Source organism: Malurus melanocephalus, unplaced genomic scaffold (genome assembly GCF_030028575.1).
Source record: "Malurus melanocephalus ecotype Western Australia unplaced genomic scaffold, MMel_1.1 scaffold_732, whole genome shotgun sequence".
In the NCBI taxonomy this organism is placed as follows: Eukaryota; Metazoa; Chordata; class Aves; order Passeriformes; family Maluridae; genus Malurus; species Malurus melanocephalus.
This window is the reverse complement of record NW_026623964.1, coordinates 137,230-160,664: the sequence shown is the minus strand read 5'-3', so window position 1 is coordinate 160,664 and position 23,435 is coordinate 137,230. Positions and strand designations below refer to the sequence as shown.

Below are 23,435 nucleotides of genomic sequence, written 5' to 3'. Positions count from 1 at the left end.
ATTTGCTCAAAAGCAGAGATTTTGTAAAGGAAAGTTCTCATTCAGTTTCCTTACAGGAGATGCATTGTCCAGACCACCCCATGCAAGTTGTATTTATCTAATTCCTTACAGCTCAMATGAGCACTGTCTTTGGTCCATTGCACAGCAGGCACCACCAGCGTGGCCAACCCCAAACGAGCATCCAGCATCTTTTGGGTGTATGGTGGACACGTGTTTTCAAGTATGAGAAATGCCATGTTTCATAAAGCAAACAGGAGCAGGGGTGTGGGCTGGAAATCAACCAGCATAGCAAGTTCCTCCATGAGGCCTGGGCATGGAGTTGCCTCCTGGAGGGTGTATCCTCCCCTTTACCCTTCAAAGAAGCAATAAAATAATCAGGTTTCTGGCTTTGTGTCCAGATTAGACCAAAAAAGTACCAACAAAAGAGTGCTTTGTAGATGTCTTCTGATTCAGTCTCTGCTGTGCCAGCATGCTTAGCTGAAGACAGACCAATATATCAAATTAAAAAATATATAGGTGCCTGGGAATATTAATCTGGAGTATTTATCAATTGCATGGGTGTTCTGGATGATGCGCAAGCCCACGTGGCCCTTCAGGCCTCTCTTCCTCGATGAGTTAGATTCATTGCTCATAGCTAAATGCACAACCATCTTTTCTTGTTTTTCTTCTTCTGGTACCATCTGGTTTCTTGTGTATCCTGCCAGGCTGTTGGCATCAGATTCACTGCAGGTTCCATCCAGCATCATAGTTTTCGAGTGAGGTATTCCACAYGAACATGAAAACTGGGGACATAAACAAGAAACATAGCTGAACATTGGAAAAACACATAAACAACAGAAATTATGCCTTTCTATTCACAGACAGCTTGTAAACCGTTGAGTTTGAAATTTTGATTGAGATATTTGAAGTTTCTCTTTGAACAAAAGTATTTTTTTTTTTTTTGCTAGTTTTCAAAAGAAAGGAACAGGGTTTATCTCCACTGCTTGGACATGCAGCTTCAGAAAAGATTATCAAAATGCTTTAGCAGACATACAGTCTAAGCAAAAGGTTTTCTTAGCTAGCTGTTGTTCAGCCTTACTGTCTTGAGATTCCTAATTTTTCATACTCTGCATTTATAAATATTCATGAACAAGATGCAGTTTAATCTGTGGAAATGGTTTATCCAGTAGACGTTACAGAAAGAACAGGACCAAGTTCTGGTTTTACAGATACATGTTTTCTTCKTAAATCTGATTTTAAACCAAGCAGAAGACCAGCTAAAAGCTGAATGTAAAATCCCAGCTCTGTTGGAGCTAACATCAAAACTTGCACTGACTTCAGCAGTGCCATCATGCATCCCAGAGGTCTAAAAAATTCCAATGAATACAGATGGAATTTTGAATAGGAAATGCAGTCTTCTACCATTCAAAACCYTCAGTTTTCCTATCCCAGCAATATGGACTGAGTATTTGCATGTAATGAAAATAGATTCCAAAACCTTCTTTTCTGCTAGGAGTTCCTGCCTCTGATTTCCACCGACCAATTTCCTTATCCAATAACACTTTGCGCCCAATTCCCTCCTCCACCAGCTTTGATGTGTGGGTTTTCCAAGAGCTTGTTTTCAAGAATATGTTCAGCTAAAATAAATTTATGTATCCTAATATATATATCTATGAATGTATTTATACATCAAGATGTAATATTCAGGATGTCRTTAGAAAACCCTGCAGTCAAGATTTATTTTCATTATTTAACTAATAGACCACATTGCTTATTGAAAACCTTAAAATTAACTTAAAGATTGTTTTCTGTGTTCTTGGCATTACTAAAAGATTTGGTACCAGCAGGTTGTGTTCAGAAAAAAAGCGACAAATTAGTAGCCCTCTTACTTTACTTCGTTTTCAGCATTCCATGAGTACAACCAAACAACAAATGGGTTTTAAGGTAAGTTTTATTCTAAGCAGGCATACTTAAAAAAATCCAAAGCCCAAACCAGCAAAACACCAACACCAAAACAAAACCAGAGTGAAGCTCCCCAAGAAGGACTCTTGTTGTATAAGCACAGCTGGCATTTAAGCATCACACAGCTCCTCACTCAACCAGCCCTYCCCCTGAACTCAGGAGGGATGGGGGGAGATCCAAAGGTAAAACTTGCAGGTTGAGATAAAAACAGTTTAATAATTGAAATGTGTTCCATGGTGAGGAATATCCSTTTGGACAGTTTTGGTCATCTGTCCTGGTCATGCTCCCTCCCAATCTACTTTGTTTATCTCCTCACTGGCAGAGCATGAGATGCAAAAATGTCCTTGACTCAGAATAAACACCACTTAGCAACAACATCAGTGTGTCACGACATTATTCTCACACCAAATTCAAAACACAACACTGCACCAGCTACTGAAAAGAAACTAACTCTATGCCAGCCAAAACCAGAATACCAAACAACAATAAAACCACAGGGGAGAATTACACATCAGGCTCTTTATTGTGAGCTCACAGGTCGGGGTGATGGTGGCTGGGTGTGAGGGGCAGCAGTTACAGTAACAAGCTAATTGCTGCAGGRCTCAGCAGAGAAAGCAATTCTGCAGATTTACTGGCAGCCCCTAGATCAAATTACAGTTCCCATGGCTTCTTGCACACATGGTGACAGCCACCTCTATGGACAAGGGAGCCTGACGTGCTGGAAACCCACCTCCAAGAACCTAAAATGACACTCATCCTCACACAGGCACACWCACGCAGAGGTGTGCTGCATAATTTCACCCTGCAGATATTTTAGCCARTGTCAACAATAATAATTCAAATGCTGCCAAAAAGCCTCTTTGGGCATGGGAATGCAGCTGCCAATACCATCAGAGTGTAAGAATTTTCTCTGGCCTGAGTTTTGTCCAGCCTAGGAAGCACTGAAAAGATCCTAGGTGTGGGCTGGTGATGAGCATGGGGCCMAAGATCTTTTTCCACAGGCATTTCACAGAAGCTCCTGTGATCTCAAGGGAGAGAAGGTTTAGTTTTAGATACTGCATGCCTTTGTCCCAGGYACRTTTAATTTCTTAATCCAGAACTCTTCTCTGGATAGCCTTGCGTGTTTGTACTGGGACTTTCTGGGTCTTTCATAGGGGAGCAGCACTGGATGACAAGATCTACATTTACTATGAGAAATATCTCTTCTGCTTCYTCAAGAGCTTCTTTCTCAAATCATGCTGTTTAATATTTCAGTTCCCATCTCCCCTACTGAAGACTAATATTGTCACATGTTAAGATGGGGTAGAATATTTTGCCTTGTGTAGTAAAAAGGTATTTGCTGAATACAGAATTCAATGTACAAGACTCAATAAAGGGCAGATTTATGATATAAATAACAAGCTACACCATCACTGGATATGGGAAAACATTCCRGAAAACTTAGCAGAAAATTAACAAACCCTCTCAAGTTCATCTCATCCCTCCAGCACAGTTAAAAACAAACAAGAGTTTTGATCTTTAGGAAAAAAAAAAAACAGGTTTATTCTAGGCAAATCAAATCTAGCAAGGATGTTTCTTGTTGTTTCCAATGACCTGTCAAGACAATGTATTCTTTAGACGTGGRACACCTGAGCAGGGCTGGCTAAAATGCCACAGACCACTGCTCATGTGCAGCAAATCAGAAACTCCTGAGTCACTGTGCTTGCACTGRGCTTCTCTGCCTTGTGTTGCAGAGAACTGCTGGGCCCCAGGTGGGGACTAGGAGGGCATAGATAAATTAAGATACTCAGGACATGTCCAAGTAGCTTTCCTGARCCATAATGCTGTTGAGAAGGCCTGGAAGAGAGGCAACATTTCATCACAGAAGTCTGGTAAATGYATCCAATTGTTTTTTAAAATATATYTAATTACACTTTTTTATGGTATGTCAGCTGGGAAAGGTGCTGGACTGTTAGATGGTTTATGCTGTACTTAAGGAAATCATACAAAGAAAGACAGGGACATGCGAAACCAAAAGAGTAGTTCAGAGAGGGAAATATCCKGCTTAAATTAAATAAAAGATGATGTCTGCATTGGCATTTCCAACAGGCTTATTATACTAATTTCTCCAGGAGTCAGACAGTATGTTACCAATATTACCAGTAGACTAATGTGGGGAGTTCCTACTGGGAAAAAAGAAACTGTAAAACATGGTGATGTCCTGGGTGTATGGGGACAGAAAAGATTTGGTCCCAAGTCTCAGTGTTCAAAAGGCAATGGTCCTCTGTTTAATCACAAAGAAAAAGGGCTTACAGGTCTGTAAGATCTTTCAGGGAATCCCTAATCCTACATCCTGCTCAAGACTGTATCTGGTCAGGTCTTGAAACATTCCAGGGATGTAGGATAAGACCTTTCACAGCACTTTAAAAAGAACAAGGAAAAGCTTGGCTGACCGTTGTTTGTTCTTGGTAGTGGGGAACCCCTCCACTATTACATCCATTAAATCTACTTTCCAGAGCAAAGCTGCCTATATAATTTTGCTCCAAATAACACCTTTAGCTTACTAAAAAACCAGGAATCATGGCAGCTGCAATGAAGTATCAGATTTTATACTTTCCCCTCTTGCCATTCCTTCACAGCTGCAGGTTGCAGTGTTTTCCTGTTCAGATAATGCTCTCTTCTCTGATGTTTCTATGAAGATCCATAAGACCAAATCCTATTTTTCTCTGTTAGCAATTCAGCCTGAGGTRGAGCGGTCTAAACAGACCCAATTACACACATGGTTGTCAGTGTTTTCCCATTAACAGAAAGTCAATATAAAGACCAGATCAGCTGTAAGGAAAAAGTGGAATAAATGGATGAACAAAAGCTTTTCTCACCCTCTCGCGCAGTTTCCTCTCCTTCCGCTCCTGCACCGTTGTCAGGTAATTCACAGCCGCGTATTCCARCACTGAGAGRAAGACAAACACAAAACTGACCCACAGGTAAATGTCCACTGCTTTGATGTARGAAACACGAGGCATGGAAGCRTTCACCCCAGTGATGATCGTGGACATGGTCAGCACAGTGGTTATCCCTGGAAAGAACCAAGGGAAAGAAATATTATTGACTGATAAAGTCCATCAGGTTTTTTGTCTCTAGAAAAACAGAAATTATGGTCTACATTATGCTCTGAAAGATGTTCAGTGTAAAATAATTGCATRTTAAGTATCTCTTCTGCCAATGCAGAACTGTTCTCCTGCTGCCTACATTTTTGTGGTCATGATGGGTTGAGTTTTGAGAAGCAATGGAGCAKTCAAAATTTTGCATTTAACAAACAGCATTTATCTCCCTCCTTAACCTTCAGATTTTAAACACATTGGTAAAACACATTTTTAAAACACCTAATCCTAAGGTCAGGTCTGCTAAGACCAGTGCTGACAAGGACTCCTGTTTCCTACCTGCACCAATCCCTGCTAGAGCTTAATTTTTAAAACCCCAGCACTTTCTGTCCTGAGCTACGTGTAAGAGAGGAAGACTGCTTAGTGATGAAGGGCTTAGGACAAACTGCAAGTTATACATTATATTAATCATCAGATGAAACCATCATTTGTTTGCACAATATCTTTAACCATCAAAATGAGCAGTTCCCTTTCCTGCCAAACTTTCACATTCAAAGCTTTTCACACAGCCATGGCTTGTTGCAGTTGCTCTCACCCAAAGAGACTCTGGCAGGAACTGCTCGTCGGTCGATCCAGAAGGACACCCAGGACAACATGACCATGAGAGTGGCAGGGAAGTAAGTTTGGAGCAAGAAGAAGAAGATGTGTCGGCGTAAAGTGAAGTTTATATAGAGGCGATTGTACCAACCTTTGAGAGAGGAGGAAAGCCAGAATCAGAGAGAACACCCTGGACAGTAGGTACAGAGAAACAAGATCTTTTTTTGTTCTTTTATTTCTAAGACTATTGAAACAAGAAACTGAGTTTTCAGGCTGTGGATACTACATCTCAACGACATAATCTCACAAGCAGTTAATACAGCATTAGGTTTAGCAAAAGTATGAAATCAGAAAAGGCCAATACCCGTGCTACTGTAGAAAGCCAGTCTTGATGTAGTGTGGAATTTTTGTATCAAAAACTGAGACAAAGAAATCTTTTCATCGGTTTTCAGAGATTCATTCCCATTTTTCCAATACAGCATCAGATCTTCATCAGTGTAAGCATCTTAGGGAAAGAAGAAATACAGTGTGATGTGACTTTAGCTTAGAGGTTCAACCAAAGTTAATACATTTGGTCTCTGGCATGAACTAATGCCACCAATCACTTTGCCAAAAGTGAGTTCAAAAGATCTTGTCATATAATACACCATGACAACAACAAAAAACAGGTCATCCTGATTCAAGAAAACAAATCCTCTTTTTATTCCCCATTGAAATGACAGCTAGAATGCTACTCTTCTGAACATCACAGATGAAAAATAATCAACAAGTTATTGCTAACAGAGAATAGCTCAGGAAATAATCRTGGATAAAATACCTTAATTTAGAGGAAGGAGGGAGTATGGACACTTCAAACTATCTTAGAATGATAAAAGTGAAAAGGACAGGTGTGATCTGAAGCAAAAGCCCAGAAATCTATTGAAAGTGTAAATGAAAAACTTAYAGAATTTGTGCACTAATTAACAGGAACAGGGAATGAGAAGAGGGTTATCAAGATGGTCTAGAGCACAGGGCCTAACAGRAGAGGCTGGGGGAGCAGGGTTTGTTCAGCTGTGAGAAGAGCAGTCTGTGTTGGGGTCAGCTGCTGCCCTGCTGATGGTCATGGAGAAAGCAYTTTGACACAATGGATAACAAAAGGACAGCAGGCAAGGGATGCAAGTCTCAGCAAAGAAACTGCTTTTCAAGCAGGCAAAAGGAAACATTTTCAGGATCAGGGCTGTCAAATACTTGAGCAGGTTGCATAGGAAAGTTGTGGGCCTGAATTACCTTGCTCAAAACCCAACCTGACACAGCCTCAAGCAACCTATTATAAAGTGCTCCCTGCTCTCAGCAGGGTATTGGAGCAGCTGACCTCAAGGTCAATGAAAATTATCCTCTGATTCTGTGATTCTGTTTTTTGCAGAGAAACATTCAGTTAAATAGCTGGGAGGATCTCAAAACAACTAGGTGTTAGTCTTGCCACACACTGGAGAAAAAAATCTTACTGTTCACTTTACTTTCTCCATAGAACAACTCCTTCCCAAAGAAGCTGAGCCCAGATCACAGTGTTTACAGGATCAGAATTATGTCATAGGATGTCTTCCTTGCAAATTCCTGTCTTGTAGTGTAAGGACTAAATACWCAAATACTGCTGAGTCAATAGAATAACTCTTAGTAACTCTGATCAACTATTTTTTCAGGCCCTAAAGTGGCAAGTGTTCTGAAACGTTTCCAGTGAAATGTTTGTGCATGGCTAGAAACATCTAGCTAGAAACACAGATATTACGTACAGCTTTCCAGCTCCAGAGAACATGTCTGAGAGTCCAGGGGGAAGTGGCTGAAGTCCATGTTGCACATCGCYGTCACTGTGATCCTAGAAGTCAAAAATGAGAAAAGCTGGTTTCTATGAGGGACAAACAAGCGAGAATGTTATCACAGRTAATTATTCTGCAGTTTTAAAGCCAGCAGTTATGCATGATGTTAGTACAAAACCTAGAGGAAAATGCCTACAATTCTCCAAATTCAAGCCAGATGGATTATACACAGAAACTTCAAAGAAAAAAAAAAAGTAATTTCACAATCTATCAAGGAACTAAAGCAGTGTCTAGGACATTCCTGTTACACTAGTGTCAGTTCAGATATTTACACTCTGTTTATATCCAACTATTTGCCTACAAGTCTACAATGTAGCTTCACCATTTACATTTGAAGATTCCCTTATGTGCAGTTTTGATTGAGGTTTCCTCATTTTGTCCATTGCTCTGTTCCTTCCATAGTCACCCCCAGTATGACCCGAGCCTAAGGAATATGATCATCCTTACTGCAAGCCACAAACAAAATTCCTCTAGTACATATATTATTAAGGCAAAAGCAGTTTCTTACAACTCTCAGKAAACCCTTTTAATCTGAGGGGTGTATTTTTGGGGCAGGAGTGGTAAAATGGGTGCAGCTGGTTTTCAGCAAATTAGATTTACTTCTGTTCAGTTTGTGTTTTAGCTAAAGAGTGCAACAATCACAGCTGCAGTTTTTAAACTAGTCYAGTTGTGCACAACTGTTACATAAGAAATTTTCCAGTGGGTCAGTGAACTTTCTGTTGCAGATGGATTTGCAGTGGAGCTCCCGATTTAGGAGGGGCAAATCAGCTGTGACTCATCGTTTCAGAGGCCGACTGACGTTGGCTGTGACCATTTCCTAGAYTCATTGCAGACGTCAATAAAGAAGTTTTCTTCTGTTCCAGGGACTGCGATACAAATCCAACCCTGACCTACGCACTCATCACCCCRAAAGGCACATGCTGTTCATTTTGACTGGAAACTGTAGCAAAATTTTGCCACATGAGCAAAATTTAAAGAATGCTCTTGGGGATATGTTCCAGAAGGTATTCTCCAACAATGACCTCCCCCAGCTGTGTGTATAATTCAGTCTCATTACAATCTGTTATTTTCTTTCCTTGGTGTGACCTGAACTGTGGCACAACCTGTGGGCAATAACAGTTTGCTGGTCAGCCCAGAAACTTGGCTCATCCATATGGTATTCCCTAATTAGAGTGCAGTGTCCAGGTGGCCTTGGAAGCCTAGGGCCCAAAACAGGAATGAAATGTTGCTCAGTCCAGGTTAACCCCATGAAGATACCTCAAGATATCAGAGGGCGCTTCCAGCACCACTGCACACCCATTTTTCTTAGCTGGACCTAAACACCACTAGGCCCAAATGCCATGAAGATTTTCTTTCTGCTTAGATTTTACATATCAAATTATCCATTTAACTCTTGTGCGAATCAATTGTGGTTAACTCACAGACTTCTCTCTGGTAGGTAACATTWAAAAGTCACATCATTTCCTCAGCAAATCCCAGAATCAAACTTTGCAGATAACCTTTCCTAGTTTTTGAAAATCATTTTACCATAGCTGAAGTAAGTTCCAAAAAGATCCTAAAATAGAAATTCTGGGCTACAAAACATTCAAAGGTCATTGTACACTCAGAGAATATTTTCTGTCCTGGGGAAATACCCTTTTGTTTGGGCTCTTGAGCTTTTTTCCTCTGGCAGTGTGTTTTTCTCTGCTTCTCTTTTTTCATTCTTCTGAAGGAAATTAAATCTTCTGATGCTGATGTGAGCAGCCATAAAGGTGGCTTGGTTAGAAGGGGAAATACTGAGCAAAAAAAAACTGTCTGTTGAAAAATATGGACAGAGAAAGGCCTGCCAGCCTGGGAACAAGACAAATCTTTGAGAAACACAGCTGGCCTCTTTGATGTGCAGATAGGGTACCTAGAAACAGGTATCCTGAAATACCATCAATAACTGCCAAAAAAAAGAGAAATTTTAAAGTAAATTTATTGTCAAAAAAGGTAGGAAATTATCTTAAAAATTAAAAAGGGTTTGAGAGAACAGAAAACATCAGTATCTATTGGCCGTCACAGGTGAAAAATAGAAATTACCAGCATCTATTGCCTGTTTAAAGTTGTGGCATCCTACATCCTCTTGCCTCTCTGGATACGAGGACAATAAAATTTTTATCCTAAATGAAGCCTTCCTCTGTGAATTTTCCATCCTGCAGATTCTTTTCTGTTCTTTTGCACATTGAATTCAGTGCATGAACTTTCTGCCCGCTCTCGGACACCCACCAGGGACACCGGGCTGACTCCAGACCCTGTGACTCAGAGTATCTCTGAAATGAGACTCTGCTGTCTCAATRGTCCCCTCTGAGCCTGCTTTGAGGCTCTTTCAGTTTGTCCTTCCATCCTTTGGGTCATTTGATTGCTTGATGGTGACACCAGTACTGTCCACCCACACAAGCAGCCTGTCCTAGGAGTACCTGAGGGTATTTTGTGGGTGAGTTGCTACACCAGTGTTCAGTAATCTATAACACACCCTGGTTAGTTACTGGATGTTGCCACATGATTGACAGACACTAAATTATCAATTGCTGATAGGAATTTGCAATGGCATGGTATGTATATTTGGTCAATTAATTAATCATAGGTGTAGCTGTCAGTGGTGATTCTGCRGTAGTTTACTTGCTAGCGGTGATGTTTGTGGTGTTTTTGATAATCTGTAATAAGGTAGAGAAGTTTAGRGGATTAAGCCTCCATGTCCTTGTGYATTACGGAATCCTSCAAAYSCACAGCCATGATCTGTGTGCACCCACAGGATGGACAACCCTCCAGGTCAGGACAGACATCCCTCAGGATTCTTCCAGCCAACAAATCTACTAGAAAACTAGGATGTCTTTGATACTGACATTTCAGCTTCAAAAAACTTAAACATTTACATCAACAGGAAAGCACCGCAACTAACGAAAAAAATTCTAGACAAACAAGAAGGAAAATAGGATCATTATAGAGGTCACCATCTGGTATATCAGCAGCTTCCAGTTTAATCACACACTGACCCTGGGATGAACATTCCTGCTTGACTAAACCCTCCACTGACTGCAAAGAGTTGGGGRCATGCTTCCCCAGGGAGGGTATTAYCCTGTTACTGCCCAGAGCACSGTTTCTCAGCATTTTCTGTAAAGCATTTTGTACTGCATATTCTGGAAACAGGGCTCTGCAGCAGGAGTAGCAGTAGCAATCCTGGTGATCTGCAGAGTCAAGGCTCGAGCAAAACTGGCAGCACAGCCCCAGGGGATGTTCAGGGGTAGCAGGGCTGTTCTCTTACCTCATGCTGTAGAGGACATGCCCGTCGGGGAACACTCGCAGCATGATGTTGTCCGTGGTGGTATCATGAATGAAGGACCTCTTGGAATGCACAAAGAAGACATCAGGGACCCAGATCTTCTTGACCAGGCGGCCGTCAAAGGTCATGCTCTTGTTRTTGGTGCTGGGAAAGGAGAGACGCTCGTCCTTCCAGTAGTGCCTTAAGTACAAGGTCATGGTAAAATCCTTCAAGAAAAGGAAGAAAGCCCAGAAAAAAGAAGAGAAAGGTCTGTCAGTGCTGCACTCTACAACTAGGACACACCAGAAAGAAAACTCACTCTCACCAGACAGATGAAATGTCTCCACTCTTGTCTCCCGACTCTTTCCTAGGTCAATGCTCTCTGTGAATAGATTYTCTTGACAAAATAATTTCAGCCAAAACAAAGCATAACCATCTAATGAATTTATTACTCAGTAGTTTATATTAATAAACCCGGTAATGTTCAGTCCCAAATGGGATATAGATATGCCCCAAGAGAAGCAAAGCTCTGCAGAAATGATTCTTCAATTCTGGCAAAATTATCTCATTGTTCTATGGGTAGCAATAAGATGATCAAGAGGAAAAACTCTGAAATTCAGCTTAAAGCTCAGGCTAAACACTAATTAATTTATTCCCAAAAKAACTAAATTATTGCAAACAGCAACCAAGTAAGGGTACTGGATTTCCTGCATAGAAGTATGTAAATGAAGTTYCCTTTTAGGCTCGTTCAGGGGGCAGGAGCTTCAGTCACATAAAGGAAAACATCTGTTTGTTAATTCCAACCTGGCAGCTGCTGCTTTTAGTGCTGAATCTACTCTCTCATGCTGAGAGATCAAATACGCTTCTTTTCTTTATATTYCCAATTAAGCAAGTGGTTATGGGAGCTGCAGCTGCCAAGCCTGAGGAGGTAGCAACACAGGCCAGGGCTGCTAACCATGCGGAAACCACTTTCTAAACCCACAACAAATCAGTTTGGTGACAGTGACAACMATTTACCCTGACCCTCTGCTCCAAAGGGCTGTCTCAAAACTGCCTGGCATTGCCAGGAGGTTTTGCATCAGTTTGTCATAGAAGGCCGTAGTGCCAGTCCTCACCTTGCTGCCCTGCACAGTGCAGAGCTGGCAGACACCTACCTCTGAGCATGGCAGAGGCTGCCAGGGGGACACTTCTGCTCACCTACCTGCAGGTCCCCACCTTAGCAGAGTGGTCCCAGGCTCCCTCACGACTCCTCCCAGGGGTGCTGCCCGTTCCTACTCCCTACTGGACACTGGCCACCTTCCCCTTACAGCTATAATCCCAAAGAAACACTTTCAGCARCTACTGCCACTGGCAGAGCTTAGGTTACAACATGTCCAGAAGAGTCAGCCTCAGTGRCCGGACATCAAACTCATCAGCTGGACGAGAGCTGGGAAAATAAATAGTAATAGGAAGAGTAATGAAAAAGGAGATCGAGAGAAAAGAGCAACACTCCAGAAAAACAAGGGATGCACAATGCAGTTGCTGACAGATGGGCAGCACAGCCCCCAGCAGTGATCAGCCCCTCCCAGCCAACTCCCCCAGTCTATATACATCCCATGGTATGGAATACCCCTCTGGCCAGTTCAGGTCAGCCATCCTGGCCATGCTCTCTCACAGTTTCTTTTGCCCCTCCTGACTGGCAGAGCACGAGAAACTGAAAAGTCCTTGACTCAGTAAGCACTGCTGAGCCACAACCAAAACACTGCGTTATCAGTATTATTCTCATACTAAATCCAAAACACAGCACTGTACCAGCTACTAAGAAGAAAATTAGCTCTATCCCAGCCAAAACCAGGACAGCCAGGCAGCCTGAGGCTGTGGCTGCAAAATGCCTCTGAGCTCCATCACCAGARCACAGGGGAACAGGGACCATCAGCCAGGCACCCTCAGCTTGGCTCACAGCCACTGTAGAGAGGGAAGAGACTCCCTGTAGGTATAGCGTGGGAAGGAGCCCCTGCTTTCCAGGGTACCCCTTTTCCTGTCCTACTAGACAGGAGTGTCTCATCTCTCACCTTCAGCCCCTTTCTCTCTCCAAAGAGCCAGCACAGTGGCCTCTGCAATGGCCAACTCTCCTCTCTCTCCAGTGGCCAGAGCAATCCACCAAATTCTGCAAACATGGAGCCAAAGTGGCAGTTGACAGAAGCTTCTAAGTATAAAATCCAACTTAAGGAGGTTTTTTCATGGCATGATTCAAAAGAGGCAGTGTGCTGAATGCTTACTCCTTTCTGACCAGCACAAACACTATATACCAGCAAGAAAAAGGGTTTATTTCGGCACACACAAATAGAAAAGTCCCTTGGAAAACAAGGTTTCACAACAAATTGGGAGAACAATAGTACCTGCCAGAGGCACAGCCAAAGAGCACACACCAGTACCTTAATTTTGGCAAACATAATTTTGGCAAACATTTCATGTTTGTTCCATGCTCCAGGCAACCTCAAGAGCATGCCCTGCCTTTGCACACAGCAGCAGCCCATCCATGTCRACCACATAGACACCAGTTTTAAACCTTCATGCTTTAAACAGCCCCTGGCTGCTCTCATTGTCATGCACAGTCTTGMAGGCGCAGTGGATTGGTGATGATGAGGTTGATGCTCTGCTCTGGTCCTTCTTTGGGGCACTGGGTGCCTCATCAAGCAATGACATGTGAGGACTGCCCAGCTGAGGGTTCCTCATTTCCAGGGCCACTTCAGAGCACTTTGAAACAAGCCCTGCCCGTAGCTGTGCCCTGCCTGCCCAGGGATGACAAGGAGGGCACCTGCTGCAGGCACAGCCAGCGCCGTTCCCCTGGCCACAGACAGACAGACAGACAGACAGACAGACAGCTTCCTGCCCACTCTCCTCCCTGCAAACACCCGTGCTGGGACACTCTGTTGGGAAAACACATCAACAGAACTCAGACTGACCTGGGAGAACATTCTTCCACCACAAATACATGTCAGCAATGCCACAGAAAGCACTTGTCATGAGCTGGGAAAACAGGAACTATCAACAGCCGAGGGAGAGAGCTGACCTTGAAGTCTGCAGACAGGCAAGAGTTTTGCTGAATCAAATACTCCTGACAGAAAGCACTGTGAGTTATTTACTTGCACTAATTAGGTCACTTTGCTGCTCTGACATTTTCTCAAAACCCTGGAGCCCCAGGTCTCTTCCTGGCAGCCATTTCCTGGGCTGACAATTCCCTGCGACACACCTCACTGCATCCATACCCCCAAACACTCTCTTTCAATACCCAGGCAGCCAAGCTCCCTGGTTTTAATCACAGAACACAGAATRGTTTGGGTTGGAAGGGACCTTTAAAGGTCATCTAAACCAACATCTCCAAAATGGGATGAAGATGTAATTGCACCATAGTAAAAAACACTCWACCTAAAATTCTTCCTTTGTCTTTGTGTCTTGTCTAGACCACAAAAGGTGCACAGGGACAGTCAGAAAAAGGCAGAAAGAGGAAGGAGCCAAGAARCTTCCTCTTATCCTCTATGTTCCCCTTTCCACTTCTCTTTCAAATGTTTTTATTCCACTTCCTACAGTTAAAAAAAAATCACCATGAAATAATCTGAAACCAAAAAAGAAAATGTGTGATCGCTCATGTGAACTGAATGGATCCCTAACGAAGAAAAATTCTGCAGCAAGTGCAGCTTATGTGAATTTTTCCATTTACCTTCAAACCTTCATATGCAGCTACTTATATTTTTAGTTGTGACAGATMTTTCACAGCACTGATTATTCTCCCATTCAAGGTTCCTTTTCCCTTCATGCTTTTAGTCGTTATCTGGAGATAGAGASTTAAGACTTTGATCACCTGGTTTTATCAAGTCTTTGGTTCTGAATATCAGCCTCTTTGAATTTCAGGGGTGCTGCTATTGCTTTCATCTGACCAATGATTTCAAGCCCACAGGTCTCAAGTCAGAGGGTCTTTTTATGACTGGAAATAATTGAGGCTTAGAAGAGGATTACATACCATGTCAACCTCAGAAATACTGTCCAAGCTTTCGACTTGCACGTCCACCCCAACAGGAATTGCAGGGCCTGAAAAAGAAGGGGATTTACATATGTAAATAAATGTTCYTTTGTATCATCTGCATTTAATTAGSTCTTCTAAGATGGCATGAAACATTTTTGAGATTGTGTTGTACATTTCTGTCAATRGTTCTTCATGAGGGGGCTGGAGAGACTCAGAGAAAAACCATGAAAGGGTGACATTGAATTATCTTCCCCTTGGCATACGCTGCAATGTTGGCACTCTGCCAGTTAATCCAGAGTTTGGATAMAACATTTGCATGTGTTTTTAAAAACTGAACCATCCCATCTTAAATTTTAGGCCTTTTTWAACAAATCTAGCCCCAAGAACAGAGGACACAGATGAAGAAATAGCAGTGAACTTGTCCTTGGACATTTCTCCCTTTTCACCAAGCTACATTAATCTCTCTTCTCGAGACCACATCCAAGCTCTGAATGCACCACAAGCCAAACCAGAGAGCAGAAATGTGGCTGAGAGACCAACACACTTGTGCAAGCTGCCATCCATCCCACTCCTGTACCTGCAGCACCTACAGACTCCCACACATCTCCAGGGCTTTTGAACACAGCCTGATGTTTTCCTCTGCTGGAGGAGGAAAAAAGCACCAACACAGCCTCAGCAGGGAAAAGCTGATCCCCACATCCACGAGACAAGCTGTGACCAGCCCCAGCACAGGTTTGCAAGGGCTTTGACAAGCCAGCCTCACCTGATCACTGCAGAGCACTCTGATGGTGACACTGTCCCCTCCTGCAGGCACAGCTCCAGCCTGTTGTGCCCACAGTGTCTGTCAGCAGCTGTGCTGGGAACAGGCACCTTGAAGCAAGCCCTGTGGAGCAGGACCAGGCTCTTCAGAACCACCAATTCCAATTTAAGTGACTGCTTCCCCCGGCAGTGAAGCTCAGATGTGTCTAACCCAGCACTTTGAGACAACTCCCAGATGCTCACAGACACCTACATTCAGATACACAGCTGTGTGCTGCATGCTTTTGAAAAATTGCCGAGAGAAAGAATATCTCTATGACGTTTCTCCTGCTCAGTAAAATATGCCTTGCTTTCTTGTTTGTTTTTTTTTTGTTTTGTTTTTTTTTTTTTTTTTTTTTRAAGACRGTAGCAAAAARCACTATATYTKYGGTGATAAGASACATTTTGATATGCAGTACARTSAACAGRGAAACAACACACCCTGCTGATGGCAGTGCCCTGTTGGTCGCCAGTTAGCCTTGTTTTGCTCAGATACCTTGTGAAGACATACATGGTGGTCAAGAAGAGCTTGGGCAATAATTCAAATACTTATCTATTTCCTTAATGCCTTAGAGTATCTAATAGCTCTTCAGTGTGGTCATGCCTGTGTCCSTTCACTTGGGGCTGTGCTCAGAGAAAGTCTCTTCAGAAAGGTTCCACAGCGCAGCACAGTCCACTGGAGCACTCAGCACCACAGAAAGCGTGTGTCACTAACACTGCCATTGTCACATCCAGCTGGGGACATGGCAGCAACGCCCACAGCTTCCCCGCAGACACGCTGTGGGAGGAGGGTGCTAAAGGAGGAGGGTGCTAAAGGAGGAGGGTGGAGGTCTCTGCCAGGATGGATTCACAGTGGATTCACAGCACAGTCAGGCTGTGCCGGGGGAGGATGGCAGCAGTGGCTGTGGCACTTCCCACGGTGCCTCCCTGGTGGGAGCCGAGGGCTGTGTGTGCCCAACACATGCCGGGCAGCCCCCGACATCTTCCAGACTGCGMGGGAGACTCGCTGTGTGTGAATCCTTAATTTAGCTTCGATTCAGGAAATCAACACCCACACAAAGTCTATTTACTGCTGCAGTTTCTGTGCTTCTCTGAACACTAATCACAGATTCAAAAAACCTGAAAAACAACAACAAACAACTAAAAACCAAACCCATAAACATAAGAAAACTGCCAAGCTGGTATCTGTCTCGCTCTCCTGTTCCTTCCCTATCTGCTCTTGCAGATAAAACACTACGTCTGTGTTCTTTTCTTTGTTCATGTTCCTGCATCAAACACTCAATAACCAGCAMTTATCTCACTGCAAGGACAAAGCCTAAGGTTCAGTCGGGAGCTGAAATGAGCCTTTTTAAAACTCAAAATAAAGGGTGTTCCATGTTAWGCTGGAAGGTCTGAAAAGCCCTTGAGGGAAGAGGTTCAAGGCTGGATTAGGTGTCTTGTACATCAGTGAAACTGCTTTTACTTTTTTATTTTCTGCAGTTAATCACAAATTTGGGGGATGATAAAACAGTAATTGTAATAGAGAGAGAGAGAGAGGGAAGTTATTCAAACACTGGACTCAAATATTTAGTATTTAATACAGAAGCATAAAGATGAGATTGTAAAACCATCAGCAAAAATATTTATTCTGCCATTTTTGGGCAAACTCCTACTACAATCAGCAGGAGCAATCAATGTTGTTTCCTTCTCCCTGCTCCTCATTCAGAGCCTGAGGCAATGAGAGAGCACACAAATGGGAATGAGGATGTGCTGAGACACCAAGAGCCTTTGGAGGAGCTTTAGACAAGAGATTGGGCTGAGCAGGGAAGGRTGGGTAAAGGGCCAGTGGGGACAGTCCAGATGCTGCTGCCTGTGAGATAGTGACAGGAATCAAATAATCACCAAGTGCTGCTCTTGGCAATGAGCATGAGTGATCATGATAATGACACATTCACTCAGCCAAACGCTCCAGAAAACTTCAAGCAACATGCAGTTTTGGAGAGGCACTTGATGCAAGCAATATTGAAGGTGCATGATGCTTCTGAAGCAAAAGAGAAGCCCTGTCCAGAAATTATCTCTTTAAACCACAAAAACAAACCCTGGGTTCCCTTGAAGGTCATTTTGGCTACAGCACATACCATTGAATTAAATGGCTGTTGAGAGTCAGAGAGAAATGTCAAGATATCTTTTGTCCCACTAACCAGTGGAGTCAATTAGGAACTGCTAGCTTTTTAATCCTGTCCCTCTGGCAACTAAACWGTTGAACCGCAGAGGATCTGGGTGTTTTGCCAGATTCCTCATCAAATGCCACTAGGGATGAGCAAAAAGAAAAAAAAAAGCCTCCTTATTGAGAGGGAGCAGAGTATGATGAGGGTGTGAATGTGAAGGAACAGGGGCAGCTGAGATGGTGTATGACAAACTGAACTGGCAGAACAAGTAACTTAGATTACAGCATTAGATGCAAAAAAGCTCTCATCAACCAGCCTTTCCTTGTCATTAACAATGTTTTATCAATATTCACATTTAMTTCAGAAAGAGGAAATATTGAAGGATCATCCTAGAGAATTATAAGCAACAAAAGACTCCAACACCGTAACACTGGAGAGATCTCAAAGCTCAGGCTCCTCTCTAGGATGTTCGTTGGGTCTGTGTGAAAGCTGGGGATATGGCTGACAAAAGGAAGCAGTGCTGCTTTGCCCAAAGACTGCAGTCCAAAGAGCTTTTCAGCCCACACTTTAGAGTCTCTGAAATGCACCAGCCAAATTTGCAGAATTATCCAAATTAAACAAGTATTTACAGAACAAGGTCTAGASATAACTTGTATAGCCTTCAATTGAAGTATTTCTTCCAGGAACAGCAAACATGTCAACATCATTTATYCCCATCACTGTCCACAGCAATATCTTGCAGAACACAAATCCTAATTCWACAGCACTGATAAAACCAGAAAAGAAACCCTGGACTCTTAAAACTTCATAGAAGTCACAGACTTCTACTTACAACACAGAAATGACCCCACCAATAAAGAATCCTCCTTGCATCTCAGACAGAGCACACTGGCAGCTTTCAAGCAAACTCAAGACACATTAGCAAATTTGATAATATAAAAATTGGAAATGGAAAATAGGAGGTTTTCCTTTTGATGGAGATATTCATATTTGTGTGTAGAGGGATGATTTGAGTGACCTGAAGCACCAACTGASGTTGATGTCAAAGCACTGCTTTCTCTTGTGGGGCTGTATCCATTGGCCCCACAATTTCTGCATAGGATTCACACGTAACGTGAATGAGCACCCTTGCACCTTCACACCATAAAGGTACTGCTTTCTGAAACTGAAGTAGTCACAACTTATTTCTGTAAACTCCTGCATATCAGTGTTCTACTCTCAAATCAAACTTCAGCATTAAAAAGATACTCCAGAACGAGCCTGTTGAGGTGTTTGTGGCTTCATATGTCTCTGTTCCTTTGCCAAGTTCACAACCCAGTGTGCTGAGAATCAGGGGCAAGGGTGTTCCCTTATCTCCCTTTCCCCTGCAGTAAACCTTTGCTCTGTTTTGTGACCTGCTCTTTGTGAAAGCCATTACACTTTCAGCTTAGGTGCTGCACATAGAAAAGATGATGTTCAGAATGCCTTTAGAGAAGACCCACATGGCAGTGGTTGTGCAAGGAGAAGAGATAGACCTAAAAAGTCTCCATTTTGGGTGGGTTCTGAGGCAAAGAAGATTTTGTGGCTTGTTTCATATTGCAGAAACTCCAGTTTGAATATCAAACTCTGCCTCTAATTGAATGGGGTGTCTGGCCTGGGGCTAATCTCTCCAGGGAACCCAGGAGGTTTTCACAAATCCTGTGCAGGAATGATTTCAGAAGGTGCCCAACATTAAAGCCTCTTACATCCCAGTGTGTCTCTGTACCTAAAAACACCCACCAGTGAGCAGCATGAAAGCTTCAAAGGCTCAGTCAGTTCCCAGTCAGAACTGGGCACAAACATGGTTTTTATTTCTGAACACTGGAGCAGGCTTTGAGAGAGAGGGAATAGCACACTACCATGAAGATGCCTGGAGTCAGTTTTCCACTCCAGTTCTGAGACTAAATCTTTGTGACACCTCTTTATTTTTTTCTCTTTGGCAGTCCTTTCAAAGGCTTGTTGTTTCTCTCTCAGACAGTATCTCTGTCCACTCATCTATCTTTGAATGAGTGAGACAGACGAAGGCCTCCGATARAAACATCTGCATTGGAAACAAGTAAGTTTGAGATTTGATTGTGTCTCATGCACACCCAGAGGAACTGCAAATGTCCATGGCAGATCCCAAGTCTGCAAGATGCAGAATATTTTTGTGTGCATATATACATTTACTTTTTAATGAAAGTATATCTGATTGGCACCTCCTAGATGTGGGCAGCTTCCAGGACATGCTCATCACCTGCCTCAGAGCTTCATCCCTCTGCATCTCATGGACAGTTGCTCAGCAGCAGAGGAGCAARTTCTGTTCCAGCCCTTGATGCCAACACTCAGTGAACTTCTCATGTTTTATTCACCCCACTGYTCACCCTGGCAAAAGCACTGCCCAGAAAAGGCAGCGAGGACCAGCTGATGTTAGGCTACGAGGCTGTGAGCAAATATAATAAAAGTAAAGCATTAGGCTGGGCCTCAATAAAGAAGATACAGCTATTTTAAGTCTCAACTAAAGCTGCTTATTCACAGGCTCCCTGTAAAATACGAGATGTCATAAATGAAACGCTTAAAATGGGTGTTTAAGGAAGGCAGCAAAACAAACATTTACATAATCTTTAAATATTAATAATGGTAAATAATACCTGAACATCTGCTAGCTAGAACAGGGTCACTGATATGGAGATAACTCCCAAAGGGTCAAAAACCCTGCAGTCTCTTTTAGCTTATGGAGCTCTTTGACCATCAGCAAAGCAWAAAAACTTTGTCATTGCCTCTGCACCCGATCGTCTGTCTCTAATGGGCTGAGAGAGGCAAGACAACCATGTTTATTGGGCTGTTAATAACACAACTTGCACAACATTTGTTTGCTCACTTGCTCTTTACAAAGATACTTTTTCTTGAAAAAAACCCTTCACCTTTCTCTAATATTTCTTTTTATTTCACCTTGCACAACCCCAGCCTGCTGTGCCCAGTGGTCACAGTTCTGTTGGGCTGGGGGCTGACTGTCCTCTGCACACCATAAAGAAGCTCATACCCCRTTCCCTTTTTAGCTTAAATTTCCAATGGTGAAGTTGCAGGCRGGCCCACCAAACTTGGGAGCCATCATGATCGCAGTACTGGGTTTCTTTTAGTCTTAAATGTCTCTCACAATTCCTTTAGGTATTATTTAGGTTTTCTAGAACTGGGCTGCCTTTCCCACCTGCAAGGGAACATACAGGCCCAATGCAATGCCACAGAGCTGGAATCTCCATTGGACCAGAGAGGGTTTTAAGTGACCAATAACAGTCAAATGCATCCCACAGCCTCTTCTTCCCCACTTCTGCAGAACAAAACCCTTTTTTATCCTCCGCAGGTCAGACTGCACCACTTTGACTGACACTGTCAYATCAAAAGCTGGAAGGACTCACGGTGCATAGCAAATCCCTGTGACTGCTTGACGAATAACATTACAGRCAAAAATAGGAGGATCACCTCTTTCCAGACTTCTCTTTCCTTTATGTTTTTTTTTTTCCATCAGGCTTATCATCTGTCACTAAAAACACACCATGCAGCTGAGCAAGAACCTGCAGCACCCGCTGTCTCTGTGGGTCTGCATCAGGCTTTCCAAGGCTGGAGCCTCAATAAAGCCATTTCCATGCTTTTCTCCTAATCACATGCATCCTTGCTGATACCACACCTTTGTCGTTAGAATCACTGCAAGTTAAGGAAGTTTTAAGCAAAAATTCTAAAAAACACATCATGTTTCTCCYTTATAAAAAAAGAACAGTCTCAGCAAAGGCTCTTAGGATATTCCTCAATTTAACAAATGTTATTCCAAATTTTGGCTCTAGAGGTATCTTGGTGCCATGATGAGAGGTAGCATGGGAAAACAAGRCAAAAGAGAGATTTAAATGCAGTTCCAGTAGCATCAGAAGAGTGACTGTGCAGTGATGTGTGTCTGATATGAATTGTGCTCAAAAATGYATTTCAAGGACTCTGTGACACTGATGAAAATAGTTAAAATCTGATCTGTTTCCAGAAATGCAGTGCAGTGGTGATGCTGGGCATCAAACCATCAGCACAACAGAACAAAACCCTTCAGCTTTCTCCTGAAACAGGCATGATCTCCTGACATACATCCATTTAGGGGGAAAAAAAGTTAAAAATCACTGTGGTTCCCCAGCTGTCTCCAGCTGAGTCAAAGTAAGGAGTCCACATCCTCTCAGAGAAGCCCTATCATCCCACCCATCAGACCAGAAGATATTTTATCCAGAGGACAGAGCAGCTGCACAGGGGACAGAACAGCACTTTCAATTTGTCTGTATCAGGCATTCAGAACTCATCAGCCAAGCTCCAAAAATTGAGACTGGCTAAACAAAAAAAAAAAGATCTGAAAGCCTAAGACAGCATCCTCTGAGCTTAGAGCAGAGGAGGGCATACCTGGAATTTAGGTAAGCTTGTGCACTTTGGTGAATTCACGCTTTTACAGCCAATTCACAGTCAGTGCCTCCCAGACCTCACCCCTGAGCCTCAGYGGCTCCCAGGGCTGGGTGTGTTCCCACCAGCCCCAGGGAAATCCACCTGTGCTCCACCCAGAGGGTAAGTTAAAGCAAACTCCTCAACCCTAGAAATAGCAGATCAAGTTTATCACTGATTAGCAAAGAGTTATGTCCAATGGTGAGGCTGAACTGCAAGTTGCTGGCAAATTACATTGCAGGGGCAGGAAACACTGGTGATGACACGTTTTGAACTTTAGAGTTTGAAAATATATCTATAAATTGTGAGCAGGGGTCACCACCATGCCCTGTGGGGCAAGAAACATCTTTCAAGGCACACCAGGAACAGACAGGTCTGAGAAACTGTTCTATGGACCACGTGTGTCCCACTGGGCAGGRAGAGGTAGCACTTAACCCTAGATGGCCAATTGACCAGGGATGCAGCAGCAGTCATTCAATCAAARCAACAGAAAACTCTGTCCTTAGCTCTAGAAGGGCCTGGTTATTGAATCTAATCAGAAGAGGGATTGCCATACTGGTATTATAGAAGYTTTTATTCAGGTACCCTCTTACCTCTGCAGCAGCGAATCTAGAAAGGTCAGGTGAGCACATTCCTGTAACTGGGAGTGACAGAAGGCASAAGTGAAGGTAGCAGAGGTCTCCCATCTCACTCTTATTTTGTTATGAGAGTTTGAGACAAGATTTTTCTGGACAAAAGTATTCCATTTTCTCCTAGCAATGATAAGCTGTTTTCTACCCAAAAAAGTTCTTTACTTTGCAATTTAAYCACATCAGCTGAAAAGCTCAATGTAATGTCACAACCATAAGTGAGTACTAAAACCTGCAGCTTTTTCCTCAACAGAGTGAAACACTGGCAGGGTCCAGCCTGAGCTTTGGGGAATGCCAGCCAGAAACTGAGCCAACTGCAGCAACAGGAAGGAATGTAGGAACTGTACAGAGCACTGAGGGCAAAGAGATGAGTATGAGGCCTCTCTGAACTGGCACTGAATCCTTTCCCTTCACACTGATGCACCTGGACAGAGGTTTGTTTGTTTGTTTGTTTGTTTAATTAGATTGTTAATTAGATAATTATTCTTAGATTAGCATGAAATCACGAAAACCATTTTATTCTCACCTCCAAAGGCTGGCCGCATGGTGAAGTCGTGTTCATCGACTCTGAGAAGCTGCTCCGTCTTTCCTTTCCAGGCTTTGGTCAAGTCGCGGTTCTTCTTAAGGATGTGACTGCAAAAGACAG

At 43.0% G+C, this 23,435-nt stretch overlaps 1 protein-coding gene across 1 annotated transcript in view; it reads right to left on the bottom strand.

Annotated features, from left to right (window-relative positions):
- Window positions 1-18: 18 nt before the first annotated feature.
- The window catches only part of GABRR2 (gamma-aminobutyric acid type A receptor subunit rho2), a 33,099-nt gene continuing 9,682 nt past the window's right edge, over window positions 19-23,435 (bottom strand). Inside the window, exons 2-9 of the mRNA XM_057384681.1 lie at window positions 23,316-23,422; window positions 14,752-14,819; window positions 10,755-10,978; window positions 7,388-7,470; window positions 5,983-6,123; window positions 5,617-5,769; window positions 4,800-4,996; window positions 19-782 (exon numbers count right to left, since the gene is read on the bottom strand). Coding sequence (XP_057240664.1) covers window positions 474-782; window positions 4,800-4,996; window positions 5,617-5,769; window positions 5,983-6,123; window positions 7,388-7,470; window positions 10,755-10,978; window positions 14,752-14,819; window positions 23,316-23,422 — 1,282 coding nt within the window. The 3' untranslated portion in view covers window positions 19-473. The remainder of the gene's footprint in view (window positions 783-4,799; window positions 4,997-5,616; window positions 5,770-5,982; window positions 6,124-7,387; window positions 7,471-10,754; window positions 10,979-14,751; window positions 14,820-23,315; window positions 23,423-23,435) is intronic.